The following is a 22912-nucleotide window of genomic DNA, read 5'->3' as shown; positions in this document are numbered from 1 at the left end:
GTCCACTAGCTTCTGTTTCTTAGTTCTTGCAGGTGCAGGCTGGGGCTCTTCATTCTTCCTTTTCTTCTTGACATGTTCAAAGGCAGACCAATCCTTTTTGGTTGTTTTTAGCTCCTTTTGGTTGTCCACGAGTGGTCTGAGCTTTGGTTATTTCTTGGATAGTGATCGCCGTACCAGATCCTTTGAATAGGCAGTTAATGGCCTGCACTAGTAGCTGGTCTTGGATTTGGTTGACTTGGGTCAGGTCTGCTTTGGTGGGTGTCCAGCTCATTACTATTCCCCGCAGGCTTCTGATTTTCTCCTTGTGATGGGCCACAGAGATCTGGTGAGATTGAGCTTCAAGGGGGTTTGTGAACAATTTGATGAAAGCAGAAAAAGAGCTGTTGGGACCTAAAAGATAAGATTTGATGAAAGTGTGTGATGATTTGACTCTAGAGGTTGTATGGTGGTCAAGATGAGGGATATTTTTGGTCCATGTCACCAGGGGAGATACGTTCCCACTCCCCAGGGAGTGCCAGAGCTGAATTTTATGTGAGTTTTGGTTGGATGTAGGCCTGATGTGGATTAGTAACTCATCCCTAAATGAATTGTCAAGTGGATGGAGAAGTGATTCAAAAGTCATCCAGAATTGATTTGGGACTCAACACAATGTTGCATAGTATTTTCTCTTGTTTTCTAGGTACAACTTTAGGAAAAAATATGATGAAATGATATTTCACCCAAATCCAACTCATCAATTGCTCCTGTTTACTGGTGTTGAAGGATAGCAAAGCAAAATTGACATTCTCAAATTTAATTCCTCTGAAAAAAATGGGTTTCTTGTAATTCATGTTATATGCCCTCATGTACAAAATTAAAGTAAAATTCAACTTGATACTATCAATGGTGTAAGTGATATGATGCATGTATCGTTTATTGGCTGCATCGGGTGTTTATCGCATCGTATCACCCGGTCGATGCAATGCAGATTTATTGATAGGCTTGCATCGCTGAATCTGATGCGATACAGGTTCTCCAAAATGTATGTATCGCGCAAGACGATAAAATGCGATGAAATGCCAATATTTATTGACCTGCATCAGATGTATCGGAAGGGCGGATGCGATACAGAGGAATGCAAGCAGTATCGCATCGTATCAGCTGATATACAATGCAATATTGCATCGCTCTGTATTGCATTGTATATCAGCTGATACAATGCGATATGTATGCCCTAACCTATCTATACCCGCAAATGTGATAATGTATCGCTGTTATTTGAGTGACTAAAGGGCCCCTCACAGCAATTGGAAGAGACATATCTGACCGGAGTCAGGGCCCCTTATCCTTGATATGGCCCGATCATCTGTAACTCCATCGCCAGATACCCCTTCCAGAGCTCCATCACGCCAGTCTGCCCGCATCACCCCAATCCGCTCAGATCCTAAATTCATTTGCCCAAACGCGGACGGTCGAAAATCACTAGCTTCTCAGCCTCCAAGTTCAGACCAAGAAATCTCAATCCCTGGGTCAAAATCTCAGAAGCCTTGTCCGACTCCATCTGCCCCGCCAGCAAAAAAAAACAGAAAGCGTCCAATTGGTCCTGAAGAACCCAACCAGACTCAGAGTCAAACTATCATTGACCTGGCTCAGAACTTGGACGAAGAAAATGCTAAGGTCACAAAAAAACGCAAAATCCGAGCTCGAAAGGACTCCGAGTTTGGAATGGACAATGTAGAAGAGTACTTTCTTCCGCCAGTCTTTGCCGAGGGTGAAGTAAGTCAAACAACTCACTCATCCTTACGGAGATGGCAAGATAATCTAGCTAATCAATTGATTTGATCAGGACCAATTGGGTGTACCCATGCACTACGAGTGTTGCTGGTGCGGAACGACTTACAAGAAGGCCGTAGGGACCCGCGCAAACCTAGTCTTGCATCGAGATGGTAACAAGAATTGTCCTCCCTGTGCTGCTCGAGGTGATGCTATCAAGGCTGGTGCCAAACTACCGCTAACCGCCCACGAGATTGCCAAGAGGCAGGAAGATCAACAGAAAGGAATGATGGCTCGATTTGTCCAATCACCCAAGTTCAACCAACAAACCCTCAACCACATCCTTGTTTTATGGCTCCTACGGAACTCTTTGCCCTGGAGCCGACTCGAGGACATCTTATTAGGCGTCGCTTTTGGATATGTTAAACAAGGTATCAAACTGAACTCTTGTGTGTGGGCGGCAAACAAATCCCACAAGATCTACTGCAACTTAAAGGGGACGGTCATGGCAATGCTCAAGGTGTGTTAAGTTTTTTTTTGCTTTACTCGTCACACCTGCTGATTTCTTCTCATCGACTCAACTTGCAGAAGCTCCCATCAAAGATTACTATTATCGACGACGTCTGGACAACAAAAGGAAACCGGCAAGCTTTCATGGGCATATCAGCTGCTTATGTTTCCGACAACTGGAATTTCAAGATTGTCCACCTTGGATTGAAGTATGTTGCATGGAGTCACAAGGGGAAGTACTTGGCCATTCCCTTTGCCGAACTGATCAGGAAGAATTCCCTTCATACTAAGATAAGTATTTACTATTCCTTTGCTTTCATTTATAGATGAATTAACACGCTTGATTTTTTTCTAACACATCTTAGCCCAGACCACTGACTCGGGGTCTAACAATGGAACGATGGTTGCTGAAGTGGACCGCTTGATTGAAGAACAAACCGGTACTCAAATGGACTTGTCAAGCAACCACATCCGGTGTTTCTGCCACAAAATAGCGCTCATACTCAACGCTGGTCTCAGTGCGATTGCCATTGGTACTCAAGGGTTGACAAGATCACCACAATCAACACTTGGTTTTGTTCCTGGCTTGGACCCCATCGTCGAACTTGAAGAGGGTGGCCCCGAGGAGCTTTTAGGGGGTGAATGTCCTGATGAAGACGGAGAAATCAGTGATACTGAGTCTGACAGTGATCTAGACGAACCCGCCCCTTCCAAAACCAAAGCTCACAACAACCGAGTTGTTTCAGCTTTGAAGAAGGTCAACTTTGTGATACAAAAGATCACCTCCTCCTCTGCCAAACGATCCGAGTTTGACTCCTGGGCCAAGAAGATGGACTACTCGGGGCCGGGGCTCATTGCAGGTTATGGTATCCAGTGGAACGTCAAATACAAGAGCCAAAATCGAGCCTATGAGGCACGCCACATCATCAACAAGCTTATTGAAAACAAAAAGGATCATCAAGAAAAGGAGTTGCCAGCGGGCAGGGGGAAGAACTATTACAATGATATCGAGCTTATTTGTGCCGATTGGGACATTGTCAAACGGTTAAACAATGTACTTAGCAAGTTTTACTTCTTAACCAAGAAGATGGAGGGTGACATTCCCTCGGCCGGCATGATGATCGCCGAATACAGGTATATCAAAGCTTTTCTCTTGAAGAAGCAAAGCACTTCAACCAAACCCGAATACAATCAGATTTACACTAAAATGATTGAACGCACCGACAAGTATCTCTCCAGGCCTTGAGTTGTGACACCATCCTGCTTGCCACCGTCTTGAATCCCAGCTACCGTTGTGGAACTCCGACCGGTGCTGGGCCGTCGGCAGTTACTGGAAGGGAATGTGCGCTGTTAAGCGCTGCCTTCGAGGTGGTCCAGGAGATTCTAGGATTCGAGTGATAGCGGAAGTTTGAGGGGGGGTGGGGGATTTGTTATGAGACGACGGGGGGTAGATTCCCGTCGGCGGTGGTTTGTTTGTTGAGAATCTGGGAAAAGAGCCGGCGAACTGGCCGGGGAAAGTGATCTAAACAAAAAGGACTCCAAGAAAGGGAACGGCGCCGGGGCTGAGAGGATGAACTCAGAAGCTCCGGGAGTATAACGGCCAAGAAAGGCGGGGATCAATAGACTTTAAGATTCGGGACTCTTGAGTTTGACGGATGATCTGAGACAAAATTTATGGTTCAGACGAAGTCCCCCCCGCTCCAAAGCCTGAGTTCGAACTGAACTCAAACCTTGGAGTTGGTGACATGCTACGGACAGGTCATCATACACCGCGCGCACACGCGCGCAACAGAAAACAAGAGAAGAGAGGGAAAGAAGGAAACAAAACCAACAGAACAAACAGACTAAAACAAACAGGAACACAACCAACCCTCCACATAACCAAGCCTCTCCAACGCGCGCATATAGAAACAAAGAAAAGAATCAAAGGAAGAAAATAGGAAAAAAGAAAACAGGAAAGGAAGGAGGACACAACCGCCAAAACCAACCAACAGAGAGAAGCAAAAGAAAAAACATGTGAGGTTCTTGATCCTGAAACACCTTGAGGACTCGTTGATCTTGACGATGCGCGTGGGGTCTTGAAGTCTTGCTGAGCTTGCAGTCCCGCCGGATATCCTGCGCGCCGGCGGCGCCACGAGTATGGTCACCACACCGTCTCTCTATCTTTCAAATTTGGTTCCCCTCGTAACACACACGCGCTCAGACCTTGATCAAAGAACGATTCAACTTACGTAAGACCGAATACCCAGTCAATGCTCCAACCCTTCCAAAGCCAAAAGCCCCCAAATCACACGCTTTAAGACAATCCAAAGTGGACGATTTTGATTTTTTCTCCGATACCACTGAATTACGCGAGGATGAGTTGATGATTTACCTAGCGGGAAAATATAAGTGGGCTCCTGCCAACGCTTTGGATTGCTTACAATGGTGGAAGGTATGTATTTTTCTATACAATGTCACATATGTAGATACTTGCTCATGAATGTTTTTGCATCAGGACCACTCGCAAGAGTTCCCTGTTTTGTCTCTTTTGGCAAGGGACTACTTATCTTGCTCAGCAACTTCTGCCTCTGTGGAGCGGTGTTTCTCGGCCGCTGCTGACACTTGCGGACGGGACCGAGGCAAAATGGCGGTGCGGACGATCGAGCGGTGTGTCAGTGCACACCAATGGCTGCTCCAAGGTATTGAACCAAATGGCGAGTTTGAAGCTGCTCAACAGGTCATTTCTCAGGCCATGGTGGAGAAAGAGCAACTCAGACAGAAACATGTTCCTGTTCCGACACAGGCCTGATTCTTTTTCATTTTTTCATCCCTCGCCTGCCTTGAAACAAACACAAAATTCTTGATTATTGTAGTGTTTCCCTTTTTTATCTCTCTTGGTCCCAAAAGAATTACTATACACGAGGTGATTACAAAATAAATATCACTATATATACACAAAGTTGTTATCCCTATACACAAAGTTGTTATCCGCTAAAACTATACACCAGAAGAAAATGAATGCAATACAAGTGATGCTTGATGTATCTCTTGTGTATTGCATCATAACCCAGACGATACACTGCGATACAATGTTGTATTGTATCGCATTTATGTATTGTATATTTCATGTGATACAGCCAATAATTATTGTTATTCCGATGCAATACACAATTTCTTTGTTTCTTGCATCGCTTAATTGATGCAATATCGATAATATGTATTGCTTTTTTGATGCAATGCAAGGGGTAGCAGATATGTTGTATCGACTTTTCGATGCGATACCGATAAAAGACCCAATACTGCATCACATTGTATCACTTACACCGTTGATACTATTGGGTTTAGAATTTTGGAATGTGGTTATGTTGCAGTAAAATTAGTGAAACCCATTTTCTTGGAAATGCGGGAATTAATTTGAATTTGGCTGAAAAAATGGTGAAAAACTTTTTTAATAGGGTGAAAGTCTGAGTTAAGTCAAGGTTGGACTGCGGTGCCACTCCAGTTTGGCCAGATATCCTTGCCTCCTCACAAAAATGATCTGGTGAATTTTTCTTTTTTTTATTCTTTTCAAAATTCACATGTGCACATGCAAGTGAAATTTTTTGCACTTTGCTAATAGTCACCCTGATGTACGCGCGTACATTGATGTGGAAATATCACAGGATGGGCCTTTCACAGCCACATTAAAAGTAAAAGCTTTGTGTTGAGACACCAATTGTCCCCCTGATGTACGCGAGTACATGAGGGGGACAATATCACAGGCTGGGCCTTTCACATCTCCATGGAAAGGACTCACTGGTCATGGAGCCAAGAAAGGCCTATATTCTGGATGAGTTCTGGATGATTTTTTGGCAATTTATAGTTCATTTCAAGATGATTTCCAACTGATTTCCACAGCCAACTTCCAGTCTTTTTCATACCTATCCAATTTTTATTTACCAAAGGCCTCCAGCACAGTTATGAAAAAACGTTACGGTAGGGCACTCCCTGGGGAGTGGGAAAATATCTCCCCTGGTGTGTATTAGCATAATTTTCACAAACCGGGAGCCAAGTATCTGTCATGTATTCTTGAAATTCCTTGCCCCATTTTCCAGAAAATTGTTTGAAACTTGCACAGACATTGCCAGGACTAGTCATCTTGATCAAATTGCTCCAGAGTTGAAGCATGTCAAATTATTTTGCCTTGTTCTTGATGTTTTTGGCGCCATTTGAGACCAATTTCTTCTGGATGTGCCAAGTTCACAGCATGTGGACCAAGTTGGGAAAATTAACATTTAGAGAGTTGACCAGATCTTCCTCTTGTTCAGTTAGAAAAACAGCTGGATGGGGAATATTGTGCAAGGTGAAAATCATCAGCAGTGATTTGAGCACCCAGCCATAAAAATCTTTATTTTCTCTGGCAAGAAAGCAGAAAGCCAAACTAAATGACTTGTTGGCTCCAGTGAAGCCATTGATGTGAATGAGAGGCATCTGGTACTTGTTTGTATTGTAAGTAAAGTCAAGTAAAAGGATAAAGTGGTACTGATTGAGGTGATTGACTGAGTGTGACTGGCAAAAAAATGCCTTTAAGCTTTCCGGTTCCATCAACTTTAGTCATTGTATTGTATTCAGTACGGGCTAGAATTTGGTTGACGTGGATAATTGGGCTGATCCTTTGCAACATCTCTTGCGCAGAAATCATGTCAATTGTTGCTAGGATGGTCTGATTTGGGTTCTATTTCTTGAGACATTGGAGAATTTGAGCCTGTCTCAATCCAGCCCTGCCCAGTTGTTTCATTTTCTTGTAGAGGGCTTTGCTGAGCTGACAGTGAAAATTGTAGGAATCAGCTGCAGTCGGCCAGTGGTTGTGATTTGGGTGTGAGACTGAGAACTTCCAGTGGACCTTCTTCTTCTGTTTGTAAAAAGTGGCGGCAACGGGAAAAAAATCAATGAAGAGGAAAAGGGACACCCAATCAATCAAGAGGAGATATTCTCATGTGTGTTGCCTTTACATTTTTCCATGCAGGATCACCTCCCCTGGATCATATTAATTAGAAATTTATATCAGTTTGGAGAATAACAAGAACAGAAAGAGGAGTGAAAATACACACCTGTCACATTTGAAATGGAAACTTTCTCCTGGAGCAGATCTCTTTCCTGTGATCCCATAGCCGTTCTCACGTGTGAATTCTTGGATAACCACCTTAACTGTTTTGACATCATTGTAAATCCCGGGTGGAGGTTCAGGAATGTTATTGCAGATTGCTCTTTCTCCGTCTTCATTCACTGACTCCTCATAACCCAGTTTATTCTCATTCTCCTCTTCCATTTCTTGAAGTTCTAGTTGCTTCTCAGTTCTCTCTTCCTCAATTTTCTCAAGTAGAGTTTTGATTTCTTTTTTTTTTTGATTTTTCATTTGGTTTATCTTTTTTTGGGGGGGGATTTTCATTATTTTTGTCTACATCTACATGATCTAACATTAATAAACAGTCTTCAATCATTTTTTCCTCTCTAGCTAGCTCAACATATTCTTTGAGTGTCTTCTTTTCTTCTTGATCTAAAGTATAATCAAAATTTTCAAGATCTTCATCTGTTTTGGTTTGGTTTTTTCAGTTTCTTTGGTGGCTAGTTTTTGAGTAAGTTGAAGGATGAGGGGGTTGATTTCCACTTCTTCTTCAAGGCCTTCAGTGGTTTTGAGGGTCTTTTGGATGGTGGCAAGGGCTTGGGGGTTGGTGTCTGCAGTTAAAGGAAGGGCCTTGGCTGCTGCTGCTAGGAGAAGGGGTTTGGAGGCCACATCAGCTGGGGCCTTTGAAAGAAATGCTGGAGTCTCAGCTGGGGACTCATGGGGGTTGGCGGCCAGGTGGGAGTTGTTGGCTAGGGGCTTGTGCAGGGCCTGGAGGGCTGGGGGTTTGGGCAGGGCCTGGACAGCTGGGGGCTTGAGCAGGGCCTGGACAGCTGGGCCGGGGGCTTGGGCAGGGCCTTGGCGGCTGGGAGGGGCGCGGCAGAGGCTAGGGAGGTGTCCGCAGGACCTGGGGAGTGGGTGTGCACGGCGACAGGCTTGGTTAGATGGGGCACGAGGGCCTTGTTTCCTTGGGTCATTTGGACAGTAGGGATTGGGATGGTCATGGTGGTGGGTTGGTGCACAGGGAGTTTTTGGGTTGATTTATTGGATGGTTTGGCTGTATGAGTTTTTGGCTGGTGTGTAGGAGTTGTTTGCTGGTGGTGGTTGCGATGTCTGGTGGCTGCCAGGTTGGAAGGGACAAATCCTATTGGGCAAATAACCCCGGGTTAACTACCGGTGCCCACAGATGACTCCCAAAATGGTGTTTTGCAGAGGGCCAATGAGGCGGCTGACTCCCTTTTCCATTGTCAAAAAAAATTGTAGGGGCAACTCCCAAAAAAACATTGGGAAAACAACTCCCAAACCCAGTCCTGGTCACGTCAATCCGGAAATGGTAGTTGTTTTCCCAATGTTTGGGAGTTGTTTTTCCAGGACTCTTTTTAAATTGTAAACTTCTCTGACACATTTTAAGGTGTTTATGAATATTTTTTCAAAAAATTGATAAATTGGACTGACTGATCAGTACTGTTTGCTACTGTGCAATATACCAAAATTTTAAAATTATGTTCATAAAGGCCTTAAATTTAGCTCCAAAGTTTAGTAAAATTCAATTGTGAACCCCCCTATTGAATAATTCTCTTTTATTCATTTTGTCTCAAAACCACAACTTTGCCACATGTATGTACTTATCTACAGTTCATAGCATAGTCATGGAAATCAAAGTAGTGTTTCTCCTCCTTCCTTTTCCACCAGTGCGCCAATCCAGTGAGACAAACTCTTCTCAGTGCCCTGCATCTTCATGCCATCTCTCTGTCCCCTTTTTGTGGGCTCTCCGGTCTAAAATCTAACACTAAAACATGTCCTTTTTGCAGCGCAGTGCACCTTGCTCTTTGTGTAGAACACAAAAAAGTCCATGGTCCACACGGGCCCTTGAGCTGTCTTGGGACCCACGGTGCTCCCAAACCTCCGAAGAGCTCCGAAAAAAATGTTTGTTTCCTGATTTTCTGTTAATGGATTTACATACATTGCAATGATGTCACATTGTCTGACTTGAGAGTCTCCTGGCAGGCTGGCTTGTGGGGGCGTGTGAATTTGGCCAGACAAGATGTTGATTTCTGTTGATTTTATGAACGGGAATTTGAACAACACATGCGGCTCCGGAGTCGGAGGCTGCATCGCATCAGAAACCTTGTGAAACCCATAGAACACTCGCCGAACATCTCCCAGTGTCCCTCCCGAGTCTGCATCGCGAAAATCATCAAAGCCCTGGCCCGGATACTTTGACCACACCGCATTATTTATTTACTTCAGCTAGTCTTCTCCTGCTCTGCGAAAGGTGGTCAACAACGAACTCTTCAGAACTATCGCGCTCATCGACCGGAATCGAACCTACTCGCTGCACAATGAACTCAACCTCTCCGGTACCCAGCGGGGATCACGCTTTTCCTTCTGGCCAGCAGTCACTCACCACTGATGGAAAGCCTTGGAGCCAACGAACCTGGTCTTATCAATTCATACCATGCAGAGGAATTTATTTTGATTTGAAACGCCGAATTCCTTTGTATTCCTGTGAGGAATCTCTCTGCTTTTCTTGCCTTTTCGCACAATAGACACTTGTCTGCGTTTTTCTTTATCCCCACTCTCAATCACATGAATTGGTTTCCTGGAAGCTTGACTATGGACTCCGTCATCACTCGAACTTCCCTTTCTGTTTATCAATGTCTTCTTCATTGCTCATTGTCCAATTCTTTGGCTGAAATCCTTACACGCAATAAATTAATAAACGGGAAAGCCGATTGGTGTTTCAAGTCAGCCTGATTTCTTTGCGTGTGATTAGAAGATGAAAACTTATGAGAACAACATTATTCCAACACAATCACCAAAAAAACATCACGGCGCACATGAATAAAGCTTCAAGCCCAACAAGTTATTTCAAGTGTTTTCGGCGACGTTGAGGATGTACTTCATCAATCTGTAAGTTTGACCTGACTCATCCCATCTACCGAGGTTCTTTCGTTTAAACGCGCTGACCTTTTCTGCATCCGTCCCAGAATGCCTGCCATTGCCTACCTGATTGACATGAATGACCGCACAGATGGAATTTATGGTATCAATGAAGGTACGCTCATCTTGGTGTTGTCCATCTAGCCCATGATTAATATTTTTTATTTAAACTGACTGCTCGGGTTGAACCTCATTTTTCACTAATTTTTATGCCACCAACAGCTGTACTAGGTTTGCTTTAATCGCTAATTCCCGTGGTGCAGCACGTAACAATTTTCCTGACCAATGGTTCTTCCAAATTCACAGCCAGCGCTCTGGCGGCCTTGGTCTTTTCACTGTTTAGTGCCCAGCCACTAACTATCGTTGGAGTGACCGGATTGATTAACTTGTTCAATTACACCGACTACGTGCGTCGATTCTTCTCGATGCGGAGCCTATTTCGCCAGTTTCCAGCTTTATACCTATGTTGCTTATTCTACCTCAGAAAGCTGACTGAATTGTCTATCAATCAAATCGCATGTTGTTTGGTTGATTAGGATATAGTCAAAGACCACGGGATCAATTACTTGCAATTCCAAGCTTGGATGTTAATGTGAGTTCGATTCACGTTTGATATGATTGACTGTGTATCACATTTTACTTGCAACATTTTCCACTTACCTGTATGGTTTGATGTCCCATTTTGGTATCAAAAGATGGGCCGCCATATTCCATTTTCTAATGGCAATATTCAACTTCTGTGATTTCACCCGGTTTATCACGGACATGACATCTGAAACATTCGGTTTCTATGTTGGTGTGATCTATATCCAAAAAGGGATTGAACTACTTACTCGGGAATTCAGTCACTCCGCCACCGATGGTTGGCTAAGCGTTGTTGTGGCGATCTCCTTTGCCTTGACTGTTTACTGGGTGGAGAAGATTCGCAACCGCGGTCAGTTTTCGCTTTCTAAATATATATGTATATATCTACTTCGTGCTTCTCTCACGTCATATATTTTCTTTAGGTTTTGGGCCATTATGGGCGAGAAGGATCCTAGCCGATTACGCGTTTGTCATCGCGACTGTATTCTTTACGGGATTCGTGCATATGTCAATAAGCCCATTTGATTGCGATCTATGCTTCTGCCAACACGGGCGTTCATTTTAAAGCTGAATTGGAGCCCTAAAATTTATTGCAGACCAGGATACTTGAAATCGGCAGATTTGACCAAGCTACCGATCACCCAATCGTGGAAACCAACCATTAATCGCGATTGGGTTGTGGACTTCTGGAACTTAGAAGCTCGATGGGTCTTTATAGCCTTGCCATTTGGATTTCTGTTAACCTTGCTATTTGTAAGCTCAACAATTACCCGCCACTCGTCGAGGTTGCTCAGAATGATAAACGTGAATTTCTCTCATCTAGTATTTCGACCACAATGTCTCTTCATTGATGGCACAAGCACGTCATTTTCCGGTCGAAAAGCCAGCTGGATTTCATTGGGATTTTTTTCTGCTTGGGGTTACCACGTTCATTTCCGGTATTCTAGGGCTACCCGCACCAAATGGACTAGTTCCCCAAGCGCCCGTTCATACCGAAAGTCTTTCGGTGCTGCAGCACGTCAGCTCTGACGTTCCGGATCGCGATGGAGTTGTGCACCCTGACATAGTAAAACAAGATCAAGAACGACGGAGAAGACTTAGGGAGGGTGGGGAAACTGGTGGCTCGGTGGATAACCAACTGCTGTCTTGCAAAATCGTCCGAACCGAAGTCGCCGAGCAACGACTGAGTCATTTGGGCATTGGGCTTCTCACTCTTGGCACTATGACTCGACCTTTATTGGTTACGCTGTAAGTAATGATTTATTGATTTGCCTTTTTTCCTTGCCATAAGGCTCATCCGTACCTTACAATCCGGCTTAACGGCAATCCATGTCTTCTTTTTTTCAGGGGAACGATGCCCCGTGCTTTATTTGCGGGAATATTCATTGGAGTAGGGTGGAGCTCGATAGAAGATAATGGAATCATCGGAAAGACGCTATACTTGATTCGGGATCCTGAAATGACGCCGCCAAACCACCCACTAAATTCGCTGCGAAAGGCAACAATCTTGAAATTCATCGGAATTCAATGGTTTACATTCGCCATCATGGTGGCGATTTCTCAAACGATTGCAGCCATAGGGTTTCCCCTTGTGATCATTGCTCTCATTCCATTCCGATATTACTACGGCCCCCGTTGGTTCACTCCTGCTGAACTGAGTTTGCTTGATTCTCCCACTGCTAACGCTCCTGGTGTCATGGTCAGCATTGGCGGCGACTTGTCGAGAGTGACTGGGGAAGGCCTGGAGGTAGCTCCTGATACAGGCTTCTTGGGCTCCCTTGGTTTCAATGACAAGCTAAATCCAGTTGTTCAGGGTGACGGTGACCTGGATAGGAGGAAGATTGAATAATTGCGTTGTTCTTTCCATCATCTGTTGTAGTTGTTCAACTCTTCCTTGGTTTTTTTCCATTACTTACCGTTAAACTTGTTTTCAAATACCACTGCGAGACAAGGTTCTCTTTTCGTATTCTGTTCAATAATTCTTTCGTGATGGATCAATTCATCCTTCTATGTGTGTTTGAGCGCGTTTGAGCAATACAGATACATAGATCTAGGTTTCTTGGCCGGAGTGGCTGGGATGGCAGTCAGGGGCCGGCATCCCCCCCTCCACTTAGAGATTAGAGTCAGGAGTCGTGCATACAGCCAAAAGACCGAATCGACAGGATAACTGGCAGTATGACAATCGTCCCAACTTTCATATTCAACGGAGAAATCAAACTGGACGAGATATGTGACACTTTCACACAGCCACCCTTTTGCCTTGTTTTGCCCTGGTCCCATCTTCCTTCCACGAAGCCGCTATGCTTGGTCCCACTGCAGAAGAAAGCAGCCCAGGGAGGACCCGGACTAGAGAACCGAAAAGCTACATACACAGTCTGCAACGCTGACTTGGGTGCTTGCCTCTGCCTCACGTCTTCTTCGAAGTCCATATGTATGACAGGCAAATGTTTCCTTAGACATCGGCGATGTTCTGTATTTGCCCGCTGAATAAAAGGACTCCGGGTTGAGGGCGAACCGAGTCTCATTAGCCCTTGCCCTTGAAGAAGTTTCCTCACAAAAAGCTGTACACATATTGTGGGGACTGGTCACTTTAAATGCCTCCAAACTCAATTTACGGGCGTGGATATTGTTTCCCACCATGGCGTGCATTTTTGCGAGTCTTCCAGTCAATCTGAATCATTCCGTTATCTTTTGTTACTCTTTCTCACGCGGCACCATGTTTACGGTCATGCTCTATCAGAGAGGTTGAGAACTTTATCGAACAATTAAATCAAGCCAGTAGTTTTTTGACAAAACGTACTATGAGTTACATTGGCGGCTCAGGCAGATTCACGTCCAAGAAATCTCGGCAGAAATCCGAATGAAGTCTGCATTCTAGTCTTAGAGAAGGGTGCTAATCTGCTCCTGCGTCTCTCAGTCGACCTTGTAACTGTTCTGCATTGGGTTATGTTTTATCACCCGCTGAGCGCTGGACAGACGAGATGTGGTAGCAGGGGCAATATCCAAGAGTAAACATACCGACCAGAAGGAATGTGTCTTAATCGTACTGAGCTTGACAGGACTCGCACAAGGATGCGACTTCGCGCATGCAAGTCAAATGTCACGGCTCGAGGCATCAAAAAATTGGAACGAGGTTTCTGCTTGTTTCGTTTCTTGGTGGTACGTGCATAAGGTTCGTACATGTACATATACAAACGAAGAGAACAACAGCAAGATGATTCTACTTCAAGCAGAACAAAACGAAGAAGGAAAAAAGGCGGAAAATCTAGCACAGGTGTGGTTTCTCGTAGAGAAACGGTGAAATCTGAGGGATAAAGAGGGACTTGGCGAAATGTATATACAAGGATAAGACCAACAGTTGTGGTTTCAGAAAACAGACCAGTGTTGACATCGGAGCCTTCTTGAGGTCGATAAGGCGAATGACAAGATGAACCGAAGTACAGAGAGACATCAAAAAGACAAAAAATGACAGAGCAAGAGAAATACATCCGAAGACCCAAAAAAAATGTAACGAAATTGCGAAGGGGCGGCGAGGTCGTGCTGAGGAGATGTGAATTGTCTAGATGAAGGTCCACTGTATCGGATGATCACTCTGTCAGCTTTTGACAAAATATACAGCCGGAAGATTGGTGGGACAAGGGTGATACTTACAGTCATACCATGAAGGCGTCCTTCTTCTTTCTTGCCAAGCTTTTCAAAAGCAGTGATGGTAAAATCGAGGGCACCTTCCAGACAAGCTTCACAACGATCGACGACGGTGACCTCACAGGAGCGACCCTGGTAGGTGGCACGAATCTTCTTTCCACACACCCTTAGACCGCAAAGACAAAGATTAGTTTGGATCTTGACAGGTTGGATAAGCTCAAAACTCACTCGTTGGTGTTTGGATTGCCGCCTTGGGATGGGAACGAGTCGTATAGCAGTTTAGAGACTGCGACAATCATGTCTCCGGGGCCGTTGGTCAAACCACAGGAACCCAGACCTGGCTCGTAATCTGAAAGTGGCAAAACAATTCAGCTATGAATACTCAGCATTTGGCTGGCCAGGAAACAAAAATTGCTTACAAGTGGCATCCCCAGTATGTGTCTCGGCCGAGGGCGTCGAATCTGGCGATGTAAATCATCGGAGGTAAGGACGCATCAGTTGGGTGGATGCAGTTGGGGTAGAGGCTGGTGAAGTGACTTACAAGAGTCACCCTTGTGATCTTTGTGGACCGTTCCAGTGGTGACGGAGGTACCCGGGATTGGTTTGACGTCTGTCACCTGGTTGTTGCCTTGAGCTGCCGACTTCTTGGCGTCCTCGGCTGCCTTGGCTTGGTCCGCTTCTTGCTTGGCTTTTTCTGCCTCGGCTTCCTTCTCCTTCTCTTCAGCGGCCTTCTTCTCTTTCTCCTCCTCGGCCTTCTTCTCCTTGTCGGTTTCGGCTTGCTTTTGTCTGGCGGCCTCGGCTTCTTTTTCCTTAGCGGCCTCGGCTTCTTTTTCCTTAGCGGCCTCGGCTTCTTTTTCCTTAGCGGCCTCGGCTTCTTTTTCCTTAGCGGCCTCGGCTGCCTTCTGCTGCGCGGCCTCGGCTTCCTTTTGTTTCGCAGCCTCGTCATCCTGTTGCTTGTCGGGTCCGGAGTACTTGGAGTTCTGTTGCTTGGAATCCGCCCCGTTTTGGCTTGGTGGAGACTGGACTTTGCCGTTGTCATTGGAAGAAATCAAGGCTGGCGGGGTTTTGGGGACGTTCTTTGAAGCATCGGTCTCCTGTGAGCATGAAGAATCCGAGTCGTCATCCTGAGCGAACGAATCAGGGTACGAGTCCGGATCCTCGTCGGGGCCAGATGCGACAAATTGGGCCCAGTCCTTGTCTGCGTCGGCCTTTTCCTGGTCGATCGATTCCTGTGACAGATCGTCTTGAGAATCGTCCAGATCAGTATCGATTGAACGTCTCAAGTTGCCGGAGTCTTCAACGTCTATGGACATGGGGGCAAATGGTAGGAACTCTTCCCCCTGGTCGTCCTCCATTGAGCGACGGCGGTGAGATGAAGGGGACAGGGTTGATGTGGAGCGGCGGAAAAAGCGATGGAGGCTGGAAGAAGGTTGCGAAAGGACTCCTCGGCGCGATAAGGGCCGGCAGATAGATGGGCCAATGACGATCAAGAACAGAACCGCCAGAGAAAAGAGGGGAGTGATGGCACGGCAGAACATGTTTACGAGCTTGTAGATGTGATTTTTGTGTGTGGGGGGTAGAGTAGGGATAGGACTGTTCTAGGGAGTGGAATAGAGTCGATAAACTCAAGTGAGGGGGGGGAAGGCAGGCTCTGAGGGCGCAGGTCAAAGGGGGGATTCTCGGTGGGTGAAGCGAGGGTGGGTGAGGTGGAAAGTAGCGAGTCTTAAAGCAACCAAGGGACCTTGCCGGAAGGTATGGGCTGAAATGCGCGGAGGGAATAGCTCTCAGTCAACGCGGAGGGATTCGAAAAGCTGCTAGCGAAGGATGTTGCCCGAGGGTAGATGGGTGGATGAATGAGTGGACTTTATATGCCGTAGGGCGGAGGGGAGCTGAAGAAAGGCGGAGTAATATGGACACAAGTCTCAAAGGGATAATTGCAGGAGACCGGGAGAGTGAGAGCCAAATAAGGATGACATGTATTGCTACGTCAAGATGCGATACACCACAAGAAACGCGAATAACATAACCGGAGGTCAACTTTCTGAGTTTGTTTGGCCCAGTATTATGCAGGCTCAGCGTTGAGCGGAGTATGCAGATACAGTGCATGCGGCATCCTGTGTATTGGAATTGCAGCAGTAAAGTGTAACACGAACTTGCCTCATCATAATTGTTATTTGCCACCGAACGATCGCGGGCAAGCTGCTCAAAGCCAAGAGTAGCTCTCAACAAGCAACATCGACTTCGAGAGATAGCGAGTCGTATCGCGCATACTTTCAAGGCGTTAACTTCGGCTGATGTATCGCATTTGACGCAGGTTTCTGACAGGGGTATGGGCCTCAACCCTGGTCGTATCAGACAAATTGCCTTTGATCTCATGTCATCTTCGTTGTATCTCGCGGTGGATAAGGTGGTCCCGTTGTCCTCAGTTCCATCGCCTTTCCTTTCGCGGCCAGGAGGGCTATCTTCGTGTGAGACCCAACGCGGGCAAATGGGTGAGCATCCCTCCGGGACCGCGCAGCCCGGTCACAGCCCACAGCCGCACATGGATGATGGCTGTGTCTTCTCAGTTCTGTCCCCTTGGGCCTTCTTGCCTTCGGGGCCAAACACTTGAGCGGACCACCACGCGTCTTCAAATATTTATGTATGTAATAAAATCTCGATCCACAACCTTGGGAAGTTCAATGCAGAACAATCGGGCAACCCTCCGAGGCGGAGAAGCCAGCTCCTGTTCCTGTCCCCAAGTGAAGATGTAGCGTGCCTAATTGAATTTGGAAGACGACAGAAGGTCATCCTGTCCCCCACCATTTTGATCCCATAGGGGGTGTTTGCGACTAGAATTGTATGTGTGTATGCGTAGCGAAATACGACTATGTATAGTCTATAACTTGCACATGCCAATTAGTGGCCATTTATCTGCGCCAGTTCCTCTTGCAACCCAACAACTTTATATAACTTGCATACAATTATTTGTTACTGGTCGCTTGCCTTCTGTGAGGTCAAAGGGTTGCGTCTCCCCAGTCTCCATGACCCATGCATGAATGGGGTGGGATATTTATATGTTACCTAAAAGATGAGAAATAAAGCAACCGCCGCCTGATGCCCTCACGGCTTGGAATCTTTCCGAAAAGGAGTCGTGGAAACGATGTTCACAGGCCCACTAACCTCAGGCAGCATCTGCCACTCTACGATGAGGACCCAAGGCCAAGCAAAAGATTGAATGGTGCCAACGATTCCCAAAATCCCACAAGGGTGAATGGTGCCGTCGATTTTCGAAATCCCTTGTCGATGGACACCGCACGGTCGGCCAACGGTGCGAGTCGAGTGACAGGCCTGATCCACCAGGAGGACAAGATTCAAAATGGGTTGACAAAGGATGTGAAGGATATCGTCTATCAGTCTAGGATGATCAGAAAGGCCTGATAAAAGCTTACTATTCGTAAATACATCCCAGTCAGGAGGACATTCTTGGACATTCATTGGTCACAAAATTCATTGGCCTTGCAAAAAGGGAGGTCAATGGATGGATGACTTGAGGGAAATTGGGCAGACGCTGGGAAACCAGACTGCTGTAGGAGCTGATTGTGGTGGGCGTGACAACAACCACAACAAATCTCGCAATAGTTCTTTGTCTTGTCAACTGTCGTATCCTGCATATCATTTTGTCCGAGTCGGCCATCGCAAGCGAAGCAGCCCAGGTGATCCTGTAGCAGTGTCCGTCAGACTTCCGTCCCAGCTCCACCGGATAAGAAGCTCTTGATATTCACGGTTCCAACTAGCGAGTTCATGACAAGGGCTCTGCGACAATTAATGGGATCTGAGGCTTGTTTGGTTTATCTCCGAGGCCTTGTCGCTTTTTTTTTATTGGTGGCCAAGCTTCAATTTTGTGCCTCAGTCACACCGCTTGCCGGGCCCGAACAGCCTCCCGCAAGAGAGGGTCCCGCTGGGACGCCGGGGTAGCTTGTCCAGCATCTCTTGCATGGAGTGGCTTGTGCCAATCCCGGACACGCTTGTGTGCTGCATCATCTGCTTTTTGGGTAATTTTTGTAAATCACTCATTGGAGTTTCATGAGAAAAAAAGGTTACACAAATGCTGAAGGAGGCTCACATCCAAAAGGAAATGTGAAAAACTATAGGTTTTAGATCTTTTGGAAGCATTCTTGAGGCTCAGGATTGGTTGCAGAAGCATTGCAGCGTATTATGCTTGCCGACACAGCCGAAACAAACAAAGTGATTGGTCCCTCCCTCAGTAAAGCCAATCAATTCACAGCAGGTGAGCTTACCAACCGCTGGGAACCGGTGATCTCGGCGGCAAACATGAGTCATGGTGAGCCCCGTCTGAGAAAAGCAGCGGTGGTTGCAAGGTCCTTGATGAAAGAAACAGGGAAACACGTATTGTGATTCCGCTTAAGCTTGATCACCTCAAATTTTCATCTGGCTAAAGTTATGGCCTTGGAGTGTACAGCACTGTTAGTGTTTTGGTTTTCTTCCCAACACAGCTTGTGGTCATTTATCATCCAGTCCAACCAATGATTTGTTGCTAGATAAAACCATGAACTCAAACTTCAGGACCCCATGATTTTGAGTGCACCACTCGAAAATCTGTCCAAGCATTCCTGGAATTACAATGTTTAAAATAATGTGCTCCCAAGTACCCATTTAGTTGACAATGAGTCACACCAGGGATGATTTTGACACACTCTCCAGAGAGTGCCATACCATACCCTTTTTCCAGAACTGTGCTGGATGCTTTTGGTGAAAGTAGTGTAAGGAATAATGAACAATGCTTGAACTCATCCACAACTGTTCTGAAACTGATCCTGGATTCATCCATAAATCATCAAGAAGTCATGCAGAACTCAACTGGAACTCAACTGGAACTCAATCAGAACACAGTTGAAACCACTAAGATACAATGGCCACAATTGAATCATAACTCAATTTGACCTGTTTGTTGATTGGGATGATTTCTTGGGGTTCAATTCAAATTATTCACATGCTCATGAAGGTGTTCATTGTTTCACTTTGCTAATTTTTCCCTCATGTGTGCGCACAAAATGTTGTTACAAATTGCAGGCTGGGTCTCTTTCAGATCAACAACACGTACACACCGGTAAGAATGATGTGAAAGGCCCACCTGAATTGTCATATTTCCCTCAAAAAAAGGCAGGTATCATCTATAATTGAGTCAGAAATGGATGAAAATAGGGTGAAAGTATGTTTCAAGTCAAGCTTGGAGGTTTGTGGTACCAGATTTCAGCTAAAAAACTTGTCTTCTTAACACATACAAGCTTGTGAGTTGTTTTTATGGTTTTTTGTTTCCCAATGTCTCCATGCACATGTATGTGAGCTGTTTTGCATTTTGAAAATTTCACCTTTGTGTACGTGCGTACATTGGGGTGACAGATCACCAGAGGGGACTCTCACAGCTCCATGACAAGTAAAAACTGGTTGGAAAGCCATTAAAGCCCCAGCTAGTCACATTTATGTTGTTTGAAACCCCTTGCACATAGAGAAATTGATCAACATAAATTCAATAAATTCACCAGCAATGATTGATAATTAGGCATTGAGTAAATATGATTTCATTGTAGGTTGTAATTGAGTTATCCTTAAAGAAAGAAATAGTTCTATGCAACATTGCATGAGGTCCTGTGATACTTCCTCATAAATTATTACAGACTTCCAATTGACTTCTGAATAATTTATCAATCATTTCCTAATACACATCTGACTGACATCAGACCCAGAACAACATAAAATTACAGTCAGGCACTCTCTGGAGAGTGCATCAAATTCTCCCCTGGTGTCAGCACTGACTTGGGGTAGTCTTTTCTCTGGGTTTGTGTATTTAGGTGTCTTCCTTCCATTCTGACAAGTTCAAATATCACAACAAGTTGAGGGGACTAGGTGGCAGGTGACATGAAGCTAATTCCAGCCTTCTCCAATCATTCACCCAAGGGAAAGTTGCAGAACCCCCTGATGATGACCAAGGCATCATTTTTATTCAAGGTGATTAAAGTTGGAGTACCACTGGACTTTCAACACATGTTACTAAATGTCACTTGAAACCTATTCACATCAATTTTTTCATGGTGAAATAAGTTCCTGTTATTGAAAACAAAAACGGTGAAATTTGTCCAAGAGGTTTATGATTGAATGTATAAACTGTTCGTGAATCAATATATTTCTTCCCTGAGAATTCAGCTCTTTGTAAATTAATCAAAATCTACTGGTTTTAAATCTCCAGCTCCCTAAATAAATATAAACATACAGCACTTCAGTGTGAATAGAAAATAAACACTTTTTGTGGGAGACTGGAGACATGAAATTTGTTCAGATTAGGGAAGAATTCTTCTTGGAAAAAGTAAAGCTAATCCCTGCCAGGGTTTTTTTTAAGTGCTGATTGATTTTACATTGCACACTTGATGCTACTATGGTGTCACTGTAAGCCCACAATGAAACTGTAATTACATTGTTTGTAAGAACTTTTGCAGTTACGGATGTGTTTTATAACTTTATTAAATACTAAGATCTATTGAAGGAGGATTGTAAATTCCAAGGGGGAGGGGGTGGGGTGGGGCTGCCAGGATTTGAACCTGAGACCTGCATGCCAAGAGCAGCTTGCAAGGCCTCCGGGTGACAATGGTCTTCCCCCATTAGACCATTTTGGCCCCACTATCTGCTGGCTGATTGTCCCTTCTTCAGTGACACACATGGGAACCATTTATGTACCAGCAATGATTTCCCTGAGAAAAAGTTTAAACCACTTTTATTTGGCTAGGAAGTTATGATCCTGTTCAAAACAATATTACACAAGCTGGGCCAGATCAAGAAGCAAGATCAATGTTTCAGAAATTTGCCAAGGACCCCTTCAAAATCAGTATTTGTTTGTATGGGTTGCCAAGAGAGAAATAACATTTTTGAAGTGTTTCAAAAACTAAAGTAAAAAAAAAATGTGGTATAGAGATCCACCCAACCTAGGTTTGGTGCAATCTCTGGGAGTGACATGTTTTTATATCTAGGGTGTGCAAAGCTTGTTTGTAGAATTAAAATCATAAAAACTTGTTTGTGTCAGAATGTCAGGTTTGTTGCTGGCCGGATGGAAATTTTGGAAAGAGGCACTGGGGTTGTCTATTTCTCTTTTTTTGGTGGGACTTGAACTGATTTTGAGATATACAGTGACCCCGCCATGTAAGCATTCACAATGTAAGCATAATCACGATGTAAGCATAGCATAAATGTAGATTTCCCGCAACCATTCTCTTGGTTTTGCTGGGATTTTACCTCGATAAGAAGCATACCGTGATGCAAGCATAGGATTTTTGTCCACCATCCTTATGCTTACATGGCGGGGTCACTGTAAGAGGAAAATGCTCAAATTTAATGACAGATTTCTGATGATTTTAGAGAAGCACTGTGATAGATGAATTAATCTAAGAGCCACTTGCCATAGTTATTGGGCAACACTCCACACAGAGCTACAATTTACAACTCTAGAATGAACATGAATCTTTTTAAACCTACAAATCTACATATTGGTAAGTTGTTATAAAAATAAAAAATAATAATGGAGGATTTCCTATTGGTTCTGCAGGGCAAAGGTTAGAACCAGATTCAGGCCCCAATTATAAACATTTTTTTGAGATATTTTTGAAAAGTTTTTGAACTTGCCCAAAAAAGAAATTGAACTTTTTTTTGAAATCTTTTTAATTCCAAAAATACTGCAGATGCACTCAAATACACCCAGGAGGTGTGTTTGAACCATTTTTGGAAAAAAAATGTTTTCATTTTGTTTTCAAATACTTTTCATTTTGTTTTCAAATACTTTTCAGTTTGTTTTCAAAAACTTTTCAAAAATATCTCAAAAAGGTGTTTATAATTGGGGCCTCAGTCTGTGCAGACTCAATCTGGTTCTGCAGGGGCTGCAGAACCTGTATATCTGACTCTGTAGCCCCCTACAGATTCAAAGGGAAGTCTTCCAAATAAGTTTTAAAATTTATCCCTGCATAAAACGAGTCCTGATGGTACTGTGATGTGCGTATCCAGCAAGAAAAAGTCCAGCAACTGCTATCAGTTGACGTGTGGGTTACTGCTGTGAAACTGCTGTTCTAGCTCCACCCAAACACACATAAACCTTTTCTGCACAGTCACTGTGCATTGAGGCTTGGTCAACAGCAAGCCTTGAAAAAGGCTTGTGTAATACCACAAGCTTGCTTGGAGTTCTCACATGTCAACTGCTGGCAGTTGCTTGACTTTTTCTTGCAGTGGTACATAGACTTGATCATTCGATGAGGCGCGGAAAGTCAGCTGAGAGATCCACAGTGCTTTACGGAAACGCGAGCATACCATCAAGCTTGTCAAGAACTTGCATCCATACATGCCTTCTAAATATAA

General features: G+C 44.7%; 5 protein-coding genes across 5 annotated transcripts; 3 read left to right on the top strand and 2 right to left on the bottom strand.

Annotated features, from left to right (window-relative positions):
* Positions 1–8097: 8097 nt before the first annotated feature.
* Positions 8098–8349, bottom strand: PtA15_4A315 (uncharacterized protein; the record flags this gene model as incomplete). Its single annotated transcript, XM_053168187.1, has 1 exon — positions 8098–8349. The coding sequence occupies one exon, from the start codon at positions 8347–8349 to the stop codon at positions 8098–8100; it is 252 nt and encodes an 83-aa protein (XP_053019421.1).
* Positions 8350–9389: 1040 nt separating this feature from the next.
* PtA15_4A314 (uncharacterized protein) lies at positions 9390–9894 on the top strand (the record flags this gene model as incomplete). Its single annotated transcript, XM_053168186.1, has 2 exons — positions 9390–9475; positions 9549–9894. The coding sequence occupies 2 exons, from the start codon at positions 9390–9392 to the stop codon at positions 9892–9894; spliced, it is 432 nt and encodes a 143-aa protein (XP_053019420.1).
* Positions 9895–9934: 40 nt separating this feature from the next.
* On the top strand, positions 9935–12722 carry PtA15_4A313 (uncharacterized protein; the record flags this gene model as incomplete). The annotated part of the gene is made up of 11 exons (XM_053168185.1): positions 9935–10092; positions 10196–10258; positions 10336–10403; positions 10511–10519; positions 10595–10695; positions 10825–10880; positions 10984–11222; positions 11296–11380; positions 11470–11626; positions 11697–12121; positions 12221–12722. 11 exons carry the CDS (start codon positions 9935–9937, stop codon positions 12720–12722), a joined length of 1863 nt encoding a protein of 620 aa, XP_053019419.1.
* A 1710-nt stretch (positions 12723–14432) lies between these two features.
* Positions 14433–16056, bottom strand: PtA15_4A312 (uncharacterized protein; the record flags this gene model as incomplete). Its single annotated transcript, XM_053168184.1, has 6 exons — positions 14433–14447; positions 14525–14684; positions 14747–14867; positions 14938–14979; positions 15060–15216; positions 15457–16056. 6 exons carry the CDS (start codon positions 16054–16056, stop codon positions 14433–14435), a joined length of 1095 nt encoding a protein of 364 aa, XP_053019418.1.
* Positions 16057–17614: 1558 nt separating this feature from the next.
* Positions 17615–17938, top strand: PtA15_4A311 (uncharacterized protein; the record flags this gene model as incomplete). The annotated part of the gene is made up of 1 exon (XM_053168183.1): positions 17615–17938. One exon carries the CDS (start codon positions 17615–17617, stop codon positions 17936–17938), a length of 324 nt encoding a protein of 107 aa, XP_053019417.1.
* Between the last annotated feature and the right edge of the window lie 4974 nt (positions 17939–22912).

The sequence above is a fragment of the Puccinia triticina genome, chromosome 4A (genome assembly GCF_026914185.1).
Source record: "Puccinia triticina chromosome 4A, complete sequence".
Taxonomy (NCBI): Eukaryota; Fungi; Basidiomycota; class Pucciniomycetes; order Pucciniales; family Pucciniaceae; genus Puccinia; species Puccinia triticina.
This window is presented reverse-complemented; position numbering and strand designations above follow the sequence as displayed.